Here is a 19,470-nt window from a genome sequence, read left to right as displayed (position 1 = left end):
CATTCCGCATTCCTCAATTCCCATTCTCCTGCTCTTTTCCCAAACCCTTTATTATTTTGCTGAAAATATTGGTCCAATTTGCATTTAAATGCTCTTGATGGACACTGCTTCAATAGACATTTGAGTTGAGGCATTTCACATTCCTTTGACCCATGGCACTGAGTAAATTCTCCTGGCAGTTCCAATCATGTGGTAGAAAGGACTGCAGCTTATGGACTGGCAAGTCATTGGATCAAACACTAGTCCGTGACAAAATTGCTAGTCTCAGTTAGGCCTGCACGGGGAGGACAAATTGGTCCTGGCCTTCCCAGGGTTACGGAGGGCAAAGCCATTCAGAGATCCTGTTCCTGGTCCCTTTACAGTGCCCTCTAGTGGTTGAGCATGTGTGGCAGACAGTTTGGTTGTGCTCAGGCTTAGTTGGGCCGGTGTCTACAGTCAAATGTCCTGCCAATACTCACAGCTAAGGCATGAACAACAGCCAATTGGGAGGGGAACTGGAGGACAACAAGCCTGTGGAACCAGCCCCCAGGAAAATGGAGGCCAGACCAGGAAGGCATAGGCCAGCGAGGAGATAATTAATTTTAAAAAAATTGGACACACTATAGGTATAATAAGTTCTCCGAGACATTACCCCATGTAAATGCAAGCTTTTGTGTTAAAATAATCTTCTAACCTTGCCTTTTTTCTTGTGGCAATCCTCAATTTATGCCTTCTGGTTACTAACTCAATGTAAATTATCTTTCTTTATCTATTTTATCAGACAATAATATCAGTATATAAAATTTCCTTCATCGTTCTCTGCTCCAGTGAAAAAAATTAAATTCTCCACGTAACTATAACGAGTTATTCCTGATGTTGTCCTAGTGAAGCTTCACTACACCCTTTTGGTGGCTATGATGTCCTGTACATTTGGAGCTCTCCCCCACTCCCTTCACCTGGCCCCCTTCTTCCCCTCTTTTAGATCATGACTGAAGACTTTCCTCTTCGATCGTCCTTACGGTCACCTCCTCCCTAACAATGACTCGGCATAGGGCTCCACCACTTTTAAGTGCTCTGAATCAATGCTCTGCGTGAAGGGTGCTATATAAACGCAAGTTGTTATTGTTATACTGTAGTTCTCAAAATTAGATACAGTACTCAAGGTTTTATGGAATATTTTCTTCCTGAATTCTTATTTACATTTATATTTCAGGTATAAGGAACAATAGTGGTTTAATCGTTTGGTTAAAGTAGGGGTTTGGGGTGGAGACTGTTAGGCTTGAACATTTGAATCATCTTACCCAGAGGTAATTAATAACTAGAACAGGTAACCAGAAAGGGTGGCTGAGACCAAGGCACAGTGAAAAAAATGAAGATTGGGAGGAGTGTCCTGGCCATTAACATTTTCATATTCTGCACACGATATATCCTGCTATTTAGGTATAATAGAGCATTATATGCTCTTAAAAAGACACTCAAATTGTGAGGAACTCATTTCACTTCTCATCCTTAGTGGCGAAAGGGAAATCAAGAATATATGAATAAGGAGTCGTGAGACACTATTTATATGGGCTAACGTAATAGCTAAATGCAACAAGCGTAAGGTATTCTGTTTATATATCATTAACCCAGCATTTAAAATTAAGTTACTATAAAAATATTAATTTAATTTTAAATTGAAACTGAACTGATCCATTGATATGCCATGTCACATGAACCTTTTTCTCACCATGCTGACTGTTATCTGTTTTGACTTCATTTCCATCAACCACAAAAATGCTTCACAGAGCCCACATCAGGTGTAAATTATCAGAACTTTCTCAGGATTGAATTTGCACACATAACTCATCAGAGAAGACATCCAGTCTCACACATCAGTTCATCTCAGCATGCAGTTAACCATTTCAACTGCCTCAAAAAAGTTAGCACCAACTTGGCTGGATTTGCAACTCTGAATTGCATTTATAGTTCAAGATGAAATACTCATTTAATTGAATAAAAAACAATGAATCTGATCCCTAAACATTGTTTTGCTGTGACTTTATATTATAGAAAATCCCATTAGAGTAGAATAAAAGAAACACCATATTTGACAAGTAAGCTATAAAAAACAAAGTGCTTCAACACGCTATCCGTTATTCATTGTTCTGAAGCCATTCAAGTCCTTATTATAATATCTCACAACATACCCTATCCCCAAGTTGGAGATTTATTCCGTCCAGTTCTAGAATGAAAACGTCTGCACGGTGGTTTCTTGCCGCAGCTCCTCTTTGCTTCCATCAGGTGAGAGACGAGACCAAGTGATAGTAAAGCCAACTGAGCTATTGGCCACTGGGCTCTCGAGGGAACACTTCAGGTAAATGCTTCCATTATCCAATTCAGCCACAACCTCCAGACCAGCTGGTGGTGGTGGTTGCTTAGCTGCCAGAAAACAAACATGTGTCATTAGCATCAGACAATGTAATGATGGATACACTGCCCTGAGCAAAATATATTATCAGATGCAGAATCTGAAGGACACTGACAGGGTCACAAAGTCCTTTTGCCCCCCTCCTCCACCCCATGTTTTTCTTACAATGAATTTTAATTTTCTGTTGCAGATGAGTCATGTAACAATGTCTAATAGCAGTAACTTCCTTGCCAACTCCATCCATGTTACAGAAAATGTTGCATTGGACATGGATCATTTTTTGCCATGAAAATGATGGAGGTGACATCAATCCTCTGGACGTCTATATACATTTAGAACTTATACTGAATACAATTAAGTTCTTCTATATACAAGTATCATCATTCTTCCACATGTTTCAGCTGTTGGTCAGTGCATTGTAGCAAGAAATGGGGTGGCAGGTCTTTGTGAACACCCTGTGTATTGGGTAGTCATGGTATTAAGGGGTATGTTGGAATGGTGAGACTTTGGGATTAAAAGATCTGCTAAAATTTAGCCGAATAAATTTGTGGAGCAGGCTCAATGGGCTAATGGCCTCTTCTTGCTCCTATTTTCGATGTTCCTATGAAGCTTAACAATTGATCAATTCAAGAGATTTTCAAAATCCAGATCCAGACTGAAGGATAAATCTATTTATATATTGTACACATTTCATAGGCTGAAATGCACTGAGTGTAAAACACTGGTAAAAAAACACATCAAGAGTGTTGCATTGGTAAGACAAAGTGGGTAAATGTATCTTACAGTCAGGAAGGCAACATTTCCACTGCTCGCTCAGCTACCAGTTAATTTGATTGATATGGTTTTATTTCTTCTTTTGATCCCTGAAAGCAATGCTGACTCTAAGGTGATCACTCAGCACTAAACCAGCACCAGCTGTGTGATCGGCTCCAGGCTGTGACCCTAAATGCTGAAGTAGCCCATAAAACAAAGATTATTGTCGTGATAACAAATAGGTGCTTACCTCTGCACATGTCCCCAATTTCCATTTCCTCTGGGCCACAATTCTTTTCCTTTTTTGTTTTAGGCAAAACTAGGAGAGATTTAACAATAAATTATTATTGTGGCTAACGTAATGGTGAAAATAGCAGTCAGTCAATGTTGTTGCTGTTCTATATGCTTTCACATCCTGCTTTAGGAAATGCATCATAAGTCCTCTGAACCAAATCAACTCTTCAGCCTAATGCCAGTCAGCTCTTTCATCATCTGCAGGATTGGAGGTAGCCTGGCGAGGAATTTATAGCTTCTCTGCTTGTCTTTCAGAGCTGAGAGTGGTCAATCTATCCTCGAGATACCTAATGCCAGTTTGATTAATAGCTTAAAATCATGCTACTGAACAGCGGGTCCAATATTACTTTTGAACAGATTGGGCTTGTGATAGAAAGTTTTATTTATATCTGCCTGACTAAGCTGGGTCTGAGACACATGTAAATAATACGATCCTGTAGCAGGTCATTTTCTCTCTTGCAAGGATACATTGAGGGCTAATCCTCCTTCCTTTCTTGTTAGAGCGTATTTTGCTATAAAATGCTTATCTATTAATTTAAGGCCTTTTTTTAATTCTGAGGGTTTGAACTGGGGACTGCTTTCAGCTATTATCAATGGGCTTTTGTGTCAAAGTCACTCAGTTGCAATAATAATTTTATTCACGTGTCCCATTTAATGCCTAAACATTTTGTTTTGAGAAATGAGCAAATGATTTAACTTAAGAGTATTCAGACGCAGATTTTTTGCTCCCTAATTTCCGGGCTGCTTTTATCTTTATATCCTATTTAGAGAACCTATGCACTGTAAAAAGTACTTTACAACCTTGGTTGACAGGAATACATTACAATGATAAACCTGACTATGCTCTACTCTAGGAATAGCTGGATTGCTCTTCTTACATTGCATTCCAATCATAATTACTGACACCTAATGCAAACTTTCATCCATTGTTATTGGTATTAAATTGAATTTGCCACAAATTTTTATCAGTGTTCAAAACTCTAAAACACAGTGCTCAAGAGCACTCAGGAACAAAATGCCTTTATATTTTGCTCCTCCAAAAGGTGTACTTTAAGACCAAGTGACACCACAAATCTTACCAAATGCAAGGATTATTTTACCAGGAAAACCACTTGTTTGTTATGTGTTTATTTATGTGCAATAGAAAAGAAGTCGAAAAAAGGAAAAAATGGAAGTGGATTCCAAGCCATGCACAATTGAGAAGTCTAATGACTGAGAACAACAACAACTTGTACTTATATAGTGCCCTCCACGCAGAGTAGTGTCTCAGAGCATTTAGGAATCAGAGGTCTGAAATACCCTGTGTTTACAACATCACTCTTAAAATTTAAAAATATACAGAATTTTGGAAGTTCTTTAAATTTCATTTTATTTGGAAGTCAGTTTTTCACAGTCCTCAAAATTCTGTTCTCAGGTGTCGTGTCAGTCTGGCTCAACTGGTAGCCCTCTTGCCTCTGAGTCAGAAGGTTGATGGTTCAAGCCTCATGTCATGACTTTGAACTCAGAAAAGGCTGACACTCAATGATGGGAAGCTCTGCAGTGTCAGAAGTGGCATCTTTTGGATGAGATGTTAAACCGAGTCCCCATTTGCCTTTTCAGGTGGAAGTTAATTTGAAAAGTGAATTTATCCTGGTATCATGGTCAACAATCTCCCAGATAAAATTGTTCATTGACTTCATTGGCTGTTTGGAGTATTATTGTGCTTAAAATTGGCTGGCATGTTTGCTTACAGTCACTATAAGTTTCAGTAAATCTCTTCAGAGGTTTTGAAACATCCTTCTGATATGAAAAGTAAATGTAATGATTATTATTACTACAGTAAAACTTACATAAGTCTTATCTTTATAAATCGTATATATAAGATCATGACTGATTTGTACCTCAACTCCGATTACCCGCCCTTGCCCTGTATCCCTTAATCTCCTGACCTAACAAATATCTATCTACCTCAGTCTTGAAAATTTGAATGGATCCAGCATTCACAGACTGTTGGGGGAGACAGTTCCAGATTTCCCCTATCTTTGGGTGAAAAGGATAGAGCCTTTCACGTCAGGTCCCAGCACCTTGCGGGGACTCCTAACGTAGAAGGTTCTTTACAAATGTAATCTATTGTTGTTATTGTTGTTGAAAAACTGCCTCCTGATTTCACTCCTAAATGGCTTAGCTCTAATTTTAAGGTTATGCCCCGCTGTTCTGAATTTCTCACCGCCTGCGCAGAAGAACTTAATTTCCCGTGACTCAATGTGATTCCAACGCTTGCAGTAAGTATGCATGCGACGATGGGTGAAGATGACTGAATTGCGGGAAATGTAGTCTTAACCCAACATCTCATGTCCACTTACCAGCTGCAGTGACAAACTCCGCATGCACACTTATTGGCTACATTAAATAACCCATGCTCAGTGTAAATTATTGATTAAATTGGATTTTCTACGACTTCAACAGTTTGTTTGCAACTCGGACCTCATGAAAGTCATATTAAATGTTTTGGTCCCAACTGATACGACTTATGTGAGTTTTACTGCATAAATAAAATTTCAGGCAGAGTTTACAATGTTTCTATCAAACCCATTGTGGGCAACAATGTGGGCAACCAAATTTATACTTTCAGCTGTACATTGCATCGATTTTTTAATTTGATGCATATGTACCTTGGTTATCCACTTGGTTCTGCAGCAACATTAAAAATCAATTGATTCAAAGTTCCAGAGACTTGATCCTGAAACCAGCAATTGCAAACTCAGTCAAAATACCTTGAGTAACGTCTGCCCAAACTGAAGAAAGTAACGAATATGCTAGTGCAGAAGTCCAGTAATTCACTTAAACAGGGTGCAAGGTCTAATATTTTGTAACCCTTAACTTTAAGACCATTGTTTCGATTGCAAGATCATGCAGAATTTTGGATGTTTATATTCAGTGTTAATTGGTAAGTTGATTTTCAAAAATTTGTGGTAAACCTGCTTCAGGGTTAAAACCAAAGCTCTAATGGGTAGAGTGTTCCCAGCTGGACAAGCAGCTGGAAGCTTGCCAGGCAATGCTTGCAATGGCAAACTCTGTAATTTTAGCTAATTAAAATTCCTGAGTACCCCCAACAGACACTCCAGTGCACTCGCCAACTAGCACCTAATACTTTCTAGAATTAGGTAAGCAAGGTGGTCCCCCAGGGAGAGTGCACATTCCATTTGCAGGGAGAGATTTCCATGTGTGGATCACTTACATGTGTGAAACTGTCAGTCTTGTTTGGATACTTTTAAAGCATTCTGATGAGCTTCCCCATGTGTTCAGACACCCAGGTAGCCGTAAAAACCCTGAATTAAAAAAACCCAAACTCTGCACATTATTAAATCTAAAGGCTTTACGGCGAAGACCAAGAGACATTTGGGGAATCACTGCTGTTTTTGATACAAACATACCTTCTGCGCAATATCCCATACATCCTTGGGTGGGCTGCAGCAAATACAGAAAGAAGTCGCCACAGTTCCGTACGCTGACCGGAATTCGGAAAAGACAACAGTCCTTGGTTGTGCTGAAGAAAAACTGCCACGTTGCACATGCAGTCAAGTGTTTAACCTCCCCAGGTCGGGGTAGGGATTCAGTCTCTCTGAGAGACAACCAGACAGGGGCTTGAGTTCCACAGTGGTTCATCTGAACAAAGATATAAAGTTTGTTTAACATTCGGTGGTCTGCCAAACACTTTCCTATCACGCTAATGGTCATAACTACTTCAAAAAATTCCTGCATCTGGAATATTTTGGGTTTCATGCAGTTAGGAGTCATCTCCATCCTGCTGTTAAAACATGAATAATTATTTCATTTGTCTCTCAGGCTTCACCTGTAGCATCTGTCACTGATAAGTGCAGTCACTTTCCTTGCTCAATCAACAGGGGATCTATTTCTATTTCTCACCAAATATCCTGCCGTTTAAAATTTGTTTTCCAGCACTCCATATGGGATATATATATAAAGCCCAATTTGTCATTCTCCTGCACTGAAAGAACTGTCACTTCAGCAGGTCCTGTGGTAAGCTGATAACAGTTCTTCATACTTTATACCATTTGATACTTGCTTAGGATGCTTTCTGAAGAGCACTGGCTCTCTGGCACATCTCTTGTGGGCTCGTTTGAAATCAGATAGTCACAGACAAATAGGCAGACTATGTGTAAATAGTTTTATATAGTTTAAAACTTTAAATAGTTTTACAAATAGAGGTGAAAATGTCAATGTTTTATGATATGTTCCGTATGATATTCATCATTATTGAATGCACTGTGAAATGTCACCAATCTAGAATTGCTCCTTAACTATCCAGTATGCTTCCTCTCCCTGACTTCCACATTGTTGATGAGCTGGTTTTGCTCTTTCTTAAAATAAATTTTCTTTTGCTGGGTGCCCAACCCAGCTTTTAATTATGATCTTGCAAGGAGTGAAAATACAATACAACAGTAACTGTCAAGTGCAGCAACTCTGTTTATAGGCCAATGTGGCAGCTAATATCCAGACACCAATGTCCAGGTACAAACATCTATGAAGTGAATACAATACAAAATTACATTTGTAAAGCTGCTTTCACGTCGGGGTGACGTCCCAAGGCGCTGAACAGTCAGGGATTAGGACCTGAGTGGGGTGGGGGAGGGGGGCTGGGCACATGGAGCAGGCAGTCAGGGAGAGGAAGCATACTGGATAGTCAAGGAGCCTGCTGAGCAGATTAAACAGACTCAAATGTCGAATTAATTAAATAGATGCATGAAGCTAATGAGGCTGGGAAATGTCTTATATTGCATATGTTTAGTTACAATGAGCAAGTCTAACACTTAAACACTCAAATCTTTAACCTCAGCTGAAGGTAGGTAAGGACATTTTGTCTTAAAATTTAAGGTCTTGCAAAATTGTGGAAAATTCTTAAATTCAGTCTTAAATTGGAAGGCTTGTACAAACTTATATGTCAGCCAGGTTCAATTGGTAGTTCCCTTGCCTCTGAGTCATGTACCCCAGACTTGACACTCCAGTACAAATCCGGTGGAGCAATATATTGCTGGAGGTGCAGTCGTTCGGGTGAAACTTTAAACTTCCATCTGCCTGCTCAGGTGGACGTTAAAGATCGCATGGCACTGATCAAAAAGAGAAGGGAGTTTCTCTCGGTGTCCTGGCCAACAATCCCCAAATAAAATTGGTCATTCACTTTGTGGCTGTTTATGAGACCTTTCTGTGTATTATTGGGCTGCTGTGTTCAAATACACAGTCACTCAACTTCTCAGTAAATCCTGTGAAGTGCTTGCAGACATCCTAACATATGTGAAAGGTACTGCAGCAATGGCAAAGAATATTATTGTTATTATTAACACTGGAAAAAATCTTCCAACTAAATTGAATTTTCCACAATTCCACTCACTTAGATCGGTAACGCAAAAAGGTCTTATTGGCTTAGACTAAGTGTAGCTGGCCCCAGTTACCAAGATGAAAACGAACTTTCTGCACTGCCCTTATGAACAAACATTTTCAAATCTCTTTTGACAGAAGTGTCTCAGTTTGCCCATTTTGGAAGAAACTCCCTTCATGGAGAAGGGAGTTATTCTCAGTGTCTTGACCAACGATTTCCCCCAAAAATTAATCCTTCACTTCATTGGCTATTTGTGAGACGTTGCTGGGGGCAAATTGGATGGCGCATTTGCGTACAAATACACAGTCATTACACTTTACTGTAAAATGTTGTAACAAGCTCTGAGACTCAACAAAGTGATATAGCACTATATATTGGCAAGATGTTTTATAATATATACCTCCACACACACTGTTGGCATTTCGGCAGGTTTATCAAAGATCTGAAAGCGATACCATCCTGGGATTAATGAGTGGTCACAGATTAGCTCTTGAATTGCAGACTGTTGCAGTCGGAGGGAGTCAAAGTCCACACTTCTGTACGGGTTCTGAAGGATCTGGTGGCCACCAGGATAACATTCAGGAGCTGTCAGACAACAGAAGCAGTGGTTAAGACATTGACCATTACAATTAGCAGTGTTTGCTTTATTCTCTTTCTCTACCCATTGCAAAGGTTTGCATGTCTCTATTTTATGGATACAACTCTCATGATTGCTCCTTTAAATGTTCTTGCTATTCTCAGTTTCCACAATATGTTGCTTTTCACGTCCTTCCTCTTCTTCCCCCCTCCACAATGACTGAATTTTAATCAAATTTCTTTGCACTGTTTCTCAAACTAACTCAGTTCAACACAATACAGTTTACACTTATATAATGCCTTTCATGGAGTCCTGTAGCTCAGTTGTTAGAGCGCTCGCTTTGCAAGCGAGAGACCTGAGTTCAATTCCAGGCAGGGCGAAACCTTGGGCAAGTTTCCTTACTCCACACAGAGCCTAATAATAATCCCTCCAAAAAAACTAAACAATAATAAATTGCTCATTTTCAATCTACGACTGTTTGTGGGACATTGCTGTGCGCAATTGGCTGCCGCGTTCGCCCACAAATATACAGTCAATTCACTTTACAGTGTGTTATGTGAAGCGCTTTGGGACGTTCTCCTGACGTGAAAAGCGCTATATCAAATGCAAGGATTATTATTATTATTATTATTATTCATGTCAGGAGGACGTTCCAAAGCGCTAAACAATTCTGGCTGGAGCTGAGGGGAATGAGGAGTGGAAAGATGACCAAAAGTGCAGTCATAGAAGTATGTTTTGAACTATCCCTTAAAAGAGATGAGGGAGGGAGCAAGTCAGAGGGACCTGTGAATGGAGTTCCAGAGAGCAGGTGCAGACTCAAGACTGAAACTCCTCATCCGCATCAGATTTGCCTTCTTCAGATAATTTATAAGGTTTTAAAACTCAAACTTTGTGCAACCTCTTGCCTTGTCTTCCTGTTGTTCTTTTCAAGCTCAGCGGGTTACCATAATGTGAGCCTTGGCCTTTCATCTAACTTCTCAAGAAGGAAAAAAAGAATCTGAGCAATGGCAGTGCTTCAATAATAAAAAAGAGGGTTCTGAGTCTATCTGAGCTTGAGTTACTCATTTTATTTCACATCATTCGATGTTATTGTTCCCATCTTCACATGCACTTGCACATTTTTCCGTTGGTGCACTCTGGGCCATGATCCTTTAACTAGGTTCTCAGTAAAAAAATAATGGGCAGCTTTGCGCTGTATCCCTCTTCTGAATGGGAACTGATGAGAGACTGGTCAAACTCATTTCATCGAGAACTCTTGCAGCCATCAGAGAAATGATGTTTTAGTTGGATTAGATGTCAGAAGTGAAAGGACATTAATCTGAGTTGCTGCGCTGCTCAGTCCCCCTATTTGCAATGCTTTTGAAGGATCAACTTACAAGTTTTTCGTTTATCCCACAGATAACTAGGTTACATTATAAGTTTATATTTTTTTTACATTTATTTTTTTCGGCACCCAGCCTGGGGTTGTGAACCAAGCGGGGGTGGTGGGAAAATGATTAAAAGTGCTGAGGTACTTCTTGAGAAGGACCTTGGAAAAAGGTGAGGGAACCAGAGTGGGGCAGAATAGCTGAAATGGCTATGGTGAGCATCATTTAAAACACATTGGGGGAAAATTAAGGAACACAATTAAGTTCAGGAATACCAAAAATATTAGCCCAATGTTTCTTTTTCCAAAAACATTGACTACATTAGTTCAACAGCTCATAGATAATATAATTCCATTTTCATTTGAAATTGTATTTGTTTCCCCTAACTTATTTGCTTTCTAGTCAAAATCAAGATTTAGATACAGATCATTTTGTTCATTGCAAAACGAAGGTATCCAAGTAAAATTCAGAAGGAATGGAAACAAAATAGAAGTGCGGGGTTAAACAAGTGCTAGTCTTTTTGCTGATCAGCAATTTGGGGAGTTTCAGATAATGTCAGCATCACCTAATTTTCTGTTCATTTGTTAAGAAAATTGATGGAAACATTATAAAATAAAGCTGACTAGCTTTTCAGAGCCCTATTGATTTATTTAATATTGCATAACATGAAACTATTCAAAGTAGGCTGCATTTTTAATGAATTCTGTATAAAAAATAGCCTTTGATAATGCAAAACAAAACTCACAGAGACCAAGAAACGAATAAAATCATCTCTCGACTGCTCTTCAGTTTGTTACTCTATGTGATTCGTCTAGAAATCAATACAATTTTTCAAATATCATTTCAAGGTTGTTTCAAAGAATCCCAAATCAAAAGCCAAAGTATTGCAATCGTCACAAACATTACGACATATTCTATAAATGTGACTGATTTAGTTATCACTGTGTAATGATGATGATAATATTTTAATGAAATATAATGTTACCAGGAAGCTTGTCTAAGGAAATAAATATTACCAACAACAACAACTTGCATTTATACATGCCCTTCACACAAATAGCATATCCGAGTGCTTAATAGTGGCGGAGCTTGACATCGAACTGGGAGAGAGGGGAGGGGATGCATGCTCAAAGATGAAGATCTTCGGATGCGATCCAAAGGCAGGAAAGGAGGGGGGCAAGGTGGAGGGATTGAGGCAGAGTTACAGAGTTGTTGGGCAGTGGCTGAAAGCACGGCCACTGATTGTGGAGCAGAGGGTACAAGAGACATGTGGAAGGCCAGAGCCAGCTCAGCGAAGGGGGCGGGTAATGGAATGGGGTGTAAGCAAGCCAAAGAACTAGGAGGTTCCAGGGTATGAAGTGACTTGTAAGTAAATGTGAGGATCTTTAAGATGATCCATTCTGGAATAGGGAACCACAAATGCTTCCACATCTTCTAATGGGAAACTTTATTAAATTGATTTTTGCTATATATAGCAATACAGTGAACAGATCACAAAATGAAACTCCCCTTCTCTCCTAAGGACATTTGAGTATCTTTCTTGTTACTGAGGTACAGTTTCATGGACATCCTTTGGGATTTAGCCTGAGTGACCATTCTTCACCTTGGCAGTGAGTCTTAGTACAAACATCTTGAGTCTCCAGTAGAGGTCACTGAGAGTCAGAACCACATCTGATTTTCTCTTGCTAACCTGGGATTGTGAGGCCAATTGCAACATCCTAAACGTGGCTTTGGCTGAGAACAGTTAACTCAGTACAGATCAAGAAATAAATCTGGTACTTTCTCCACTGCTCACTGAATAAATTGGTTGAATAATTGTGATTCAACATATTGCATTTTCAATATGTTAGTTGCAATTCCTGTTGACCTTTGCTTTCCCATTTCTTCACCACAATTTCTTGAAGAGCTGTTTTAACACAAGCATGAACAGCACGTGTAACCTTGTTTCAGCTGGCTCTCAAACCTACATAATTTCTCTTGTGGGTCTTTCAGCTAGTGTGGTGAAACCAATACAAATGATTCAATTTGGCTCTCCCAGAATTTGATAGTTTTTTTATAATATATTAACCACAGGCTGTTTTAAGTTTCATTTTTATTTACGGCTCAAACGGTAAAGCTTTGAAACACTAAAAAGTACACGTATCACTTTAAGTGTTTAAATTATGGTAATGGGAATATTATATAGATTCATTTGTAAGCACATTTAAAAACAAGCAGAATGTTCTCTTTGATGGCCAATTCATATTACAGCACCCCAGTACACAATCTCAGATAAATTGGTTGAAAATGGAACAAGTTCAAAAGTAATCTATGTGAATTATGGGTCAGCTCATGGGATCTGACACAAGGGTTTTTAATATTCAATGTGAATCGAGAGCACCTAATATTAAAGTAAGTAAAGTCTACAAAGTCCATAAGCAAACACTGGTAACATTATGAAATAGAAACTGGAAACCTTTTTTTTATTTAGGAAATTGTCATCTACCTGAAAAACAAGTCCTATTTTGTGCGAATCAAGGGTGAGCAAAGGACAGAAAGACCATTGTAATGGAAGAGCACTGTATAAAGGGACCCTTTCAAACACAAGTGGGTAACAATGCAGTGAGGTAATGTATGTAACATGTTCACTTACAAATGCACAGTCACTACACTTTACACTAAATCCTGTTATGTGCTTTGAGACGTTTTGGCAATATGATGAAGCTCTGTTTCAAAGGATGCTTATTATTACGTGAGATACCTTTTCGAGGTGTGTTTCCGGGTTTCCAGGCATTTGACTGAAGAATTATTCATGAAAAGGCACACAATGGGGTCAAAAATGCAGTGAGTTCAGATGGGATTCCTTAATAATTTGATTTACAAATGGACACACCTCCCGGATCCCACTGGAACTATCACGCTTTACATTCCACTATATCAACGGGTGAGAGCCCAGAAGTTACATGTTGATGCTCCACTATTATCAGAATGCGAAGCTAGTGCCAGTTTTACCTGAGAGATTTGCCAATGATTGCATTCTTGCTGATATGGTCCATCTGTAATGGAAGAGCACTGATTTACGCTTAGTTGCCTGCAATAAAACTCTTTCGATTGCCAGCCACTGCTCCCAGTACCTGAAACCTCATTGGCGGTGATATTTTGGTTTCAAGCAAATTCATTTCAATTGCGGTTATTGTGACTTGGTACCTCAAGTAACAGGAAATTAGACTCTTGACTCCAATAGAAATAAACCATTTCCAAGTCCAAACTTCAAAGAGATGACCTTAAAAATCAGTGACATTAACAGTGAAGTGTTGTTGCTGTATTTATTGTGAAAGTGGTCATGTCTGGAAAGCAGCAGCATTCTGCTCAGGCCTCACATTCCGTTACTCATTGCACATCCAGGAAACACCCTGAGAGCAGAAGGACAGGGTCAGCATAGTGTGTGATGACAGACCTACTTGCATCAGCACTTAGGACATTCTGGGTAAATTGGTAGCACTTGTCCTCTGGGTTGGAAGGTTGCTGATTCAAGCTCTGTATTGAGGTTTGGAGCTCCAAGTTTAGGCTGATACTCCAGTATAGATCACTACAAGATCACCAGAGAGGGTGAAGGAGGCCTTTCAGCCCTTTGATCTCATCCTTTCAGAATACAGACTCTACAGTCCCTCCTAATACATAAATATGGGAATGCTGTATTATTGGTGATGTTATGCATTGGAGGAGACTTTAATCCAAGCTATATAAATAAGTTGTGGTGGTTTTAGCCTGATAGATCATTTTATCTTGGGGTTTGAGATGGCGCAGGGTTGTGGAAAATTCTTGGATATGGTCTTAATTCATTTAAATAATACAGACCGACTTTTAAATTTAAACTGAATTGGGGTTGGTGTGGGGGGGGGGGGGCTTCCTCAATTCTGTGCAGTACAAATTTCACGATGGAGTGGTTTCCTGGGCTAAGACAGACCTCCAGATACTTGACTTCCTATCACAATCCAGGCAGAGTTCTACTTGCCTTTTGCCCCACCTACTTAAGAACACGCTCAAATTATTTAGTCTGTGTCAGCATAATGAGCATTCTACACATGACTACTCTTAAAGGATCAGTACACTTTTATATATATTTATATCCCTTTATAGGTGTATTTTTCACAGAAATGCGCAAGATGCTATTAGAGACAGCGCATTAAAGAAGAATCTCCTTGAACTGCAGCATCCAGAAAATCTCTAATCATATTTGTAGCCACTTGGGTGATTTGTCAACTCTGGTGATAGGCGGGAGTAAGGAAGTGGAAAATTGGATTCAAAATTAGGCTACAAAATACTACTGTAATAGGGGAATTGGATCTGGCAAAGGACAATTAAAATGTAATAGGGATGTGTTTCAGATACTTACAGCCCTTCATCAAAACAGACCTTGGGAACTCATAAAATATTACATTTGATGGAATATAACTATAGAAAAGTAGTTGAGGGGTGAAAGTTGCAAGAAGTCATGTGATAGTTACACTTACTATCTGTATGGTGCAGAGGTAAGTATGGATCCTGAGCTGGATCCAAAGTGACATACTGGCAAGAGAATGTCGGAATCAAGTTATTCCTCTGTGACGGTCTCGGTAGTTTGGTTCCTGAGCCACTTTGGTCTGCAATGCTCCAGGGCACTGCTAATAACAAACCAGTCAGCCTGGCTCATCAGTAGGACTTGGAGAGACTAGAGCACTGGTGGAAGGTATTATTCTCACTAAAATCCTGCTAATTCTGAAAAAACAAACTCGAAAGGATAGTGACCTTAAAAATCAGTGACATTAACAGTGAAGTGTTGTTGCTGTATTTATTGTGAAAGTGATAATGTCTGGAAAGCAGCAGCATTCTGCTCAGGCCTCACATTCCCTTACTCATTGCACATCCAGGAAACACCCTGAGAGCAGAAGGACAGGGTCAGCATAGTGTGTGATGACAGACCTACTTGCATCAGCACTTAGGACATTTAGGACACTTAGGACTCAAACTCCCAGATAGACCAACTGAGAAAACCTCGGATTTCAATGGGGTTTTCAAGCCTAGGTACTTGACAATCTATGTTTAATACTCTCTGGAATTCGGTAAACAGGATGGACCAGGAGAGAGTGCTCATTTCATTCCAAACAATGAAATTTCCATGTGTAGGTGAGATATTTGGAATGCTCAATCTGGTTAAGATACTCTTAAGCATGGTGACGGGTTTCTGCATGTTTTGGACACATGGCTGCCCAAAAAATCATACCATCTACACATTTTTTTTTGGTCAGCCAGTGTGTCTGACACATGCGGAAACCCATCACCATGCTTAAGAGTATCCATGAATCTCCACCTACACATGGAAACTTACCTGTATCTGGAATGGAATGCATACTCTCTCTCCAGAAAGATGGTGGTGTGGAGCTTGAGCAGCAGCTGATTACGTTTCTGCATATCAATCAAGGTGGATAGCTGGTATTACATATTATCACTTATTATATGGAGTCCTGTAATGTATTGGTTAGAGCATTCACCTCACAAGCGAGAGGACCTGGGTTCGATTTCCAGACACTTCACAGTATATTCTGTGAAGCGCTTTGAGACATCTCATCAACATGATAAGGTGCTATATCAAATGCAAGGAATATTATTGTTACATATTATAATTATAGCAAGGTACATACTTTGAGGTCTTGTTTGCCCAATTGAGTGCAAGCCACAAGACAACAAAACATATAAGTGGTACAGTTAAAATATGTCATCATGGCTCAGTGGGTAGCACTCTTGCCTCTGAGTTAAACATTCTGGGTTCAAGCCCCACATTGAGATTTGCCTGTCCAGGTCGATATTAAAGATACCACGGTACTATTTGAAAAGAGAACAGTTTTTCCCAGTGTCCTGGTCAAGAATCCCCCAAATAAAGTTGGTCACTCACTCCATGGTGGTTTGTGGGACATTGCTGTGTGCAAAATTGCTTGCCACGTTTCACCCACAAAATACACAAACAGTCACACCACTTTATGGCATAATATACATTACAGTCTATCCTGTGAAGAGTTTGAGATGGTTCAACACTGTAATAAGATGCTATATCAAATGCATGGATTATTATTATTATAACATTCCTCCAACCTCTGAAGATTGTTTACAGCTAGGCTGGACAGTACTGGATCACTGCCTTGTTTTTTACTCCTCGATAGGTTTTCAAATTCTAGCTAATAAAACAGCTTTTAACTTCAATGTTTAGTTATAGATCTATTTTTAGGAGACAATCTTGAGGAGAAACCCAAACTCAGTACTTTCTGTGGCCCCAATGCAAGATTTTCTGATCAGAGGTCGATGCTGGGATTCAAATGGAATTTCAATGCACTTTGTGAATACCGTATTTGATCTTCAAGGATTACTGTATTTTGAATCTCACCTCTTCTGTTGACAAGAAAAATAAATGGATGCAACTCGTCTTTGCACCTGGAAAACATTGCTCATTCTCTCCCTTACAATATTCATTTCAGTAAAATACTGCCGAGAGAACACATTTCTTACAGTTATACCTCGATGCTATTAGCAATGCTGTTTTTTTGCCATAAATTATTGAGTTTAGCTATCATTGCAATTATTGATATTCAATTATTATTTCCTTCTGCTTGAGTCATATTAGAGTATATGGGGAGTGAGCAATTGGGGGAGGACTCTGTGAGCAGTTGGGGGAGGGGGGGGACGAGATTAGATTAGGTGGGACAGGTTTGGAACAGATAACCAGCAACAGTAGTTTATGTTAGAATGATGGACCTGGCAAATGGAGTTTAATACAAATAAATGCAAGGCACTATATATAGGATGCAAGAATAGGAAAACACATGTGATCCGTAGATGAGATAGAACTTTCCAAGGGGAAAGCTGAAAGAGATTCAGGTGTTAGTTGACTGATGCTCAAAATATCAAACAGTGTGAGTCAACAATAAACAAGACAAACAGGAACCTGGGCGATGGTGTTAAATCAGTGAACTTTAGATCTGGGTAAATCCTTGTTCGATTAATAATGGGTTTCCACATTTTTCTTGATTTAATACTTCTTGATTTATTGCATAAATTGAGAAATATTCAGTCAAGAACATTTATTTTGTGGACCAACCAAAAAGCTTGGCCCTGGATCCACAGATTCTGTTATTCTTGGATCCCTCTTAGGTTCCTACTATGCAGTCCATGATATAGTTGGCTTCTTTATTCTTCCTTCCAAATTCTTAAATAGAATAAATCTAGAGTCAGGAGGCATTTCTCTCCCTGAATGTGTTATGAAACACTGCAAATTTGACTCTGTTATCAAGTTTTACTTCAGAATATTTATAAAACAGAAATAATTCTTACATTAAGACAGTTCCAAAAAAGCAAGATAGTGAACAAAAGTTAATTTACTTATCCCCAGCAGTGCCAATCATTCTGAAAACAATGATGTACATTGAATTGTGAAATCCTAAATATTAATAAGTCTATTATAGAAAGCTAATAAGAGTTTATGAAAATTGCTGTAGCATTATTCCTTATTCATGAGCAAATTTAAAAATGAAAACTAATATGATATATATCATTTACTGGAACTGAAAGTATCTGTTGCCTCTCTGTTTGCTGTGTTCAATAATTTGCCAAATTCTGTATTCTCCCTTGTTACAGAGGACTGAAAGGCTTTGCAATATTTTTTTCTGACCACATATGGATTTCGTTAAGAGCCACATTGCTGTGTTTTTTCCAGCAAAGTTTTTTTATTATTATGCACTAATTTGAATCCAACCATACATTAATGCATTTATATGGAATAATTGATCTCAATGAATTCAAATCAAGATCCTCTTACTCACCTTCTAATCCCCAGATGGCATCGCCCCACCCTACCCCTGCGACCTGCTTCAATCCTACCAACGACTACTTCCTTTGTTTTTGCTTCATACCTCCTGCCCTATGCAACCTACCATTGGAGAACATGTTTTCAGGCATTCTACCCCTGCTCTTTGCAACTCCATCTCACACTTTCTGTCATCTTTCCCTCTCTCTCCGCACCCCCACCCCAGGATCAGATGCCGAGCCAGCTCAGTAAAGCGCTTTGAGACGTGATCCTCTCAGCGTGAACGGTGCTAGAGAAGATAAGTTGCATTGTATTGTATAAAACCTTCTGCATTACAAAAATCTCAATAAGCTACTGAACATTGGCTGTTTTCAGTAACACCTGGTCATTGAGCATCACCATTGTCACTTACTGCAACCTATTCATGTGTGCTAAAGTGCAAAAAACACATCTGACATTATTTCCTGCGCATGGTGCATATGCTCAACATTGGTAGGAAATAACATCAATGATGACAATATTGATCTGGAATTGACCGGCATATTGCCAGAAGCAGAATATCCCACATTGTGATAATTAACACCAGTGATAATTGTTACATCATCCTCTTAGACCCTGCTTACGGCCAGCTTCCCCCTCCCCCGGCTTGGAGTCAGGCTCCGCTACTGTTAAGAGCTCTGAGACGCTACCCTGTGTGGAGTTCTCACCAGTTTTTGACACTATGGTTCCCAGTCACTTCAATATGAACCTGGTTCCTGCCAATTCACTTTGTTTACATTGAACATGTGTGGACTGCTGTAAGTGCACAGAATGATTTTTGCTCAAAGCTCCCCTCCCCCATTCTTGAAGCCAGACTTGATGTGTCTGGTTTTAGATTTGGTCAGCATCTTACATTACACC

General features: G+C 39.3%; 1 protein-coding gene across 1 annotated transcript in view; it reads right to left on the bottom strand.

Annotated features, from left to right (window-relative positions):
- vwdel (von Willebrand factor D and EGF domains-like) overlaps nucleotides 1–19,470 on the bottom strand; it is a 105,753-nt gene that overhangs the window by 56,941 nt on the left and 29,342 nt on the right. The window contains 5 exon segments of the mRNA XM_042346975.1: nucleotides 2,169–2,206; nucleotides 2,209–2,400; nucleotides 3,393–3,461; nucleotides 6,850–7,081; nucleotides 9,214–9,398. Coding sequence (XP_042202909.1) covers nucleotides 2,169–2,206; nucleotides 2,209–2,400; nucleotides 3,393–3,461; nucleotides 6,850–7,081; nucleotides 9,214–9,398 — 716 coding nt within the window.

The sequence above is a fragment of the Callorhinchus milii genome, unplaced genomic scaffold (assembly GCF_018977255.1).
Source record: "Callorhinchus milii isolate IMCB2004 unplaced genomic scaffold, IMCB_Cmil_1.0 Scaffold2, whole genome shotgun sequence".
Taxonomy (NCBI): domain Eukaryota; kingdom Metazoa; phylum Chordata; class Chondrichthyes; order Chimaeriformes; family Callorhinchidae; genus Callorhinchus; species Callorhinchus milii.
The sequence above is the reverse complement of the archived record's forward strand: the minus strand, read 5'-3'. Positions and strand labels throughout refer to the sequence as shown.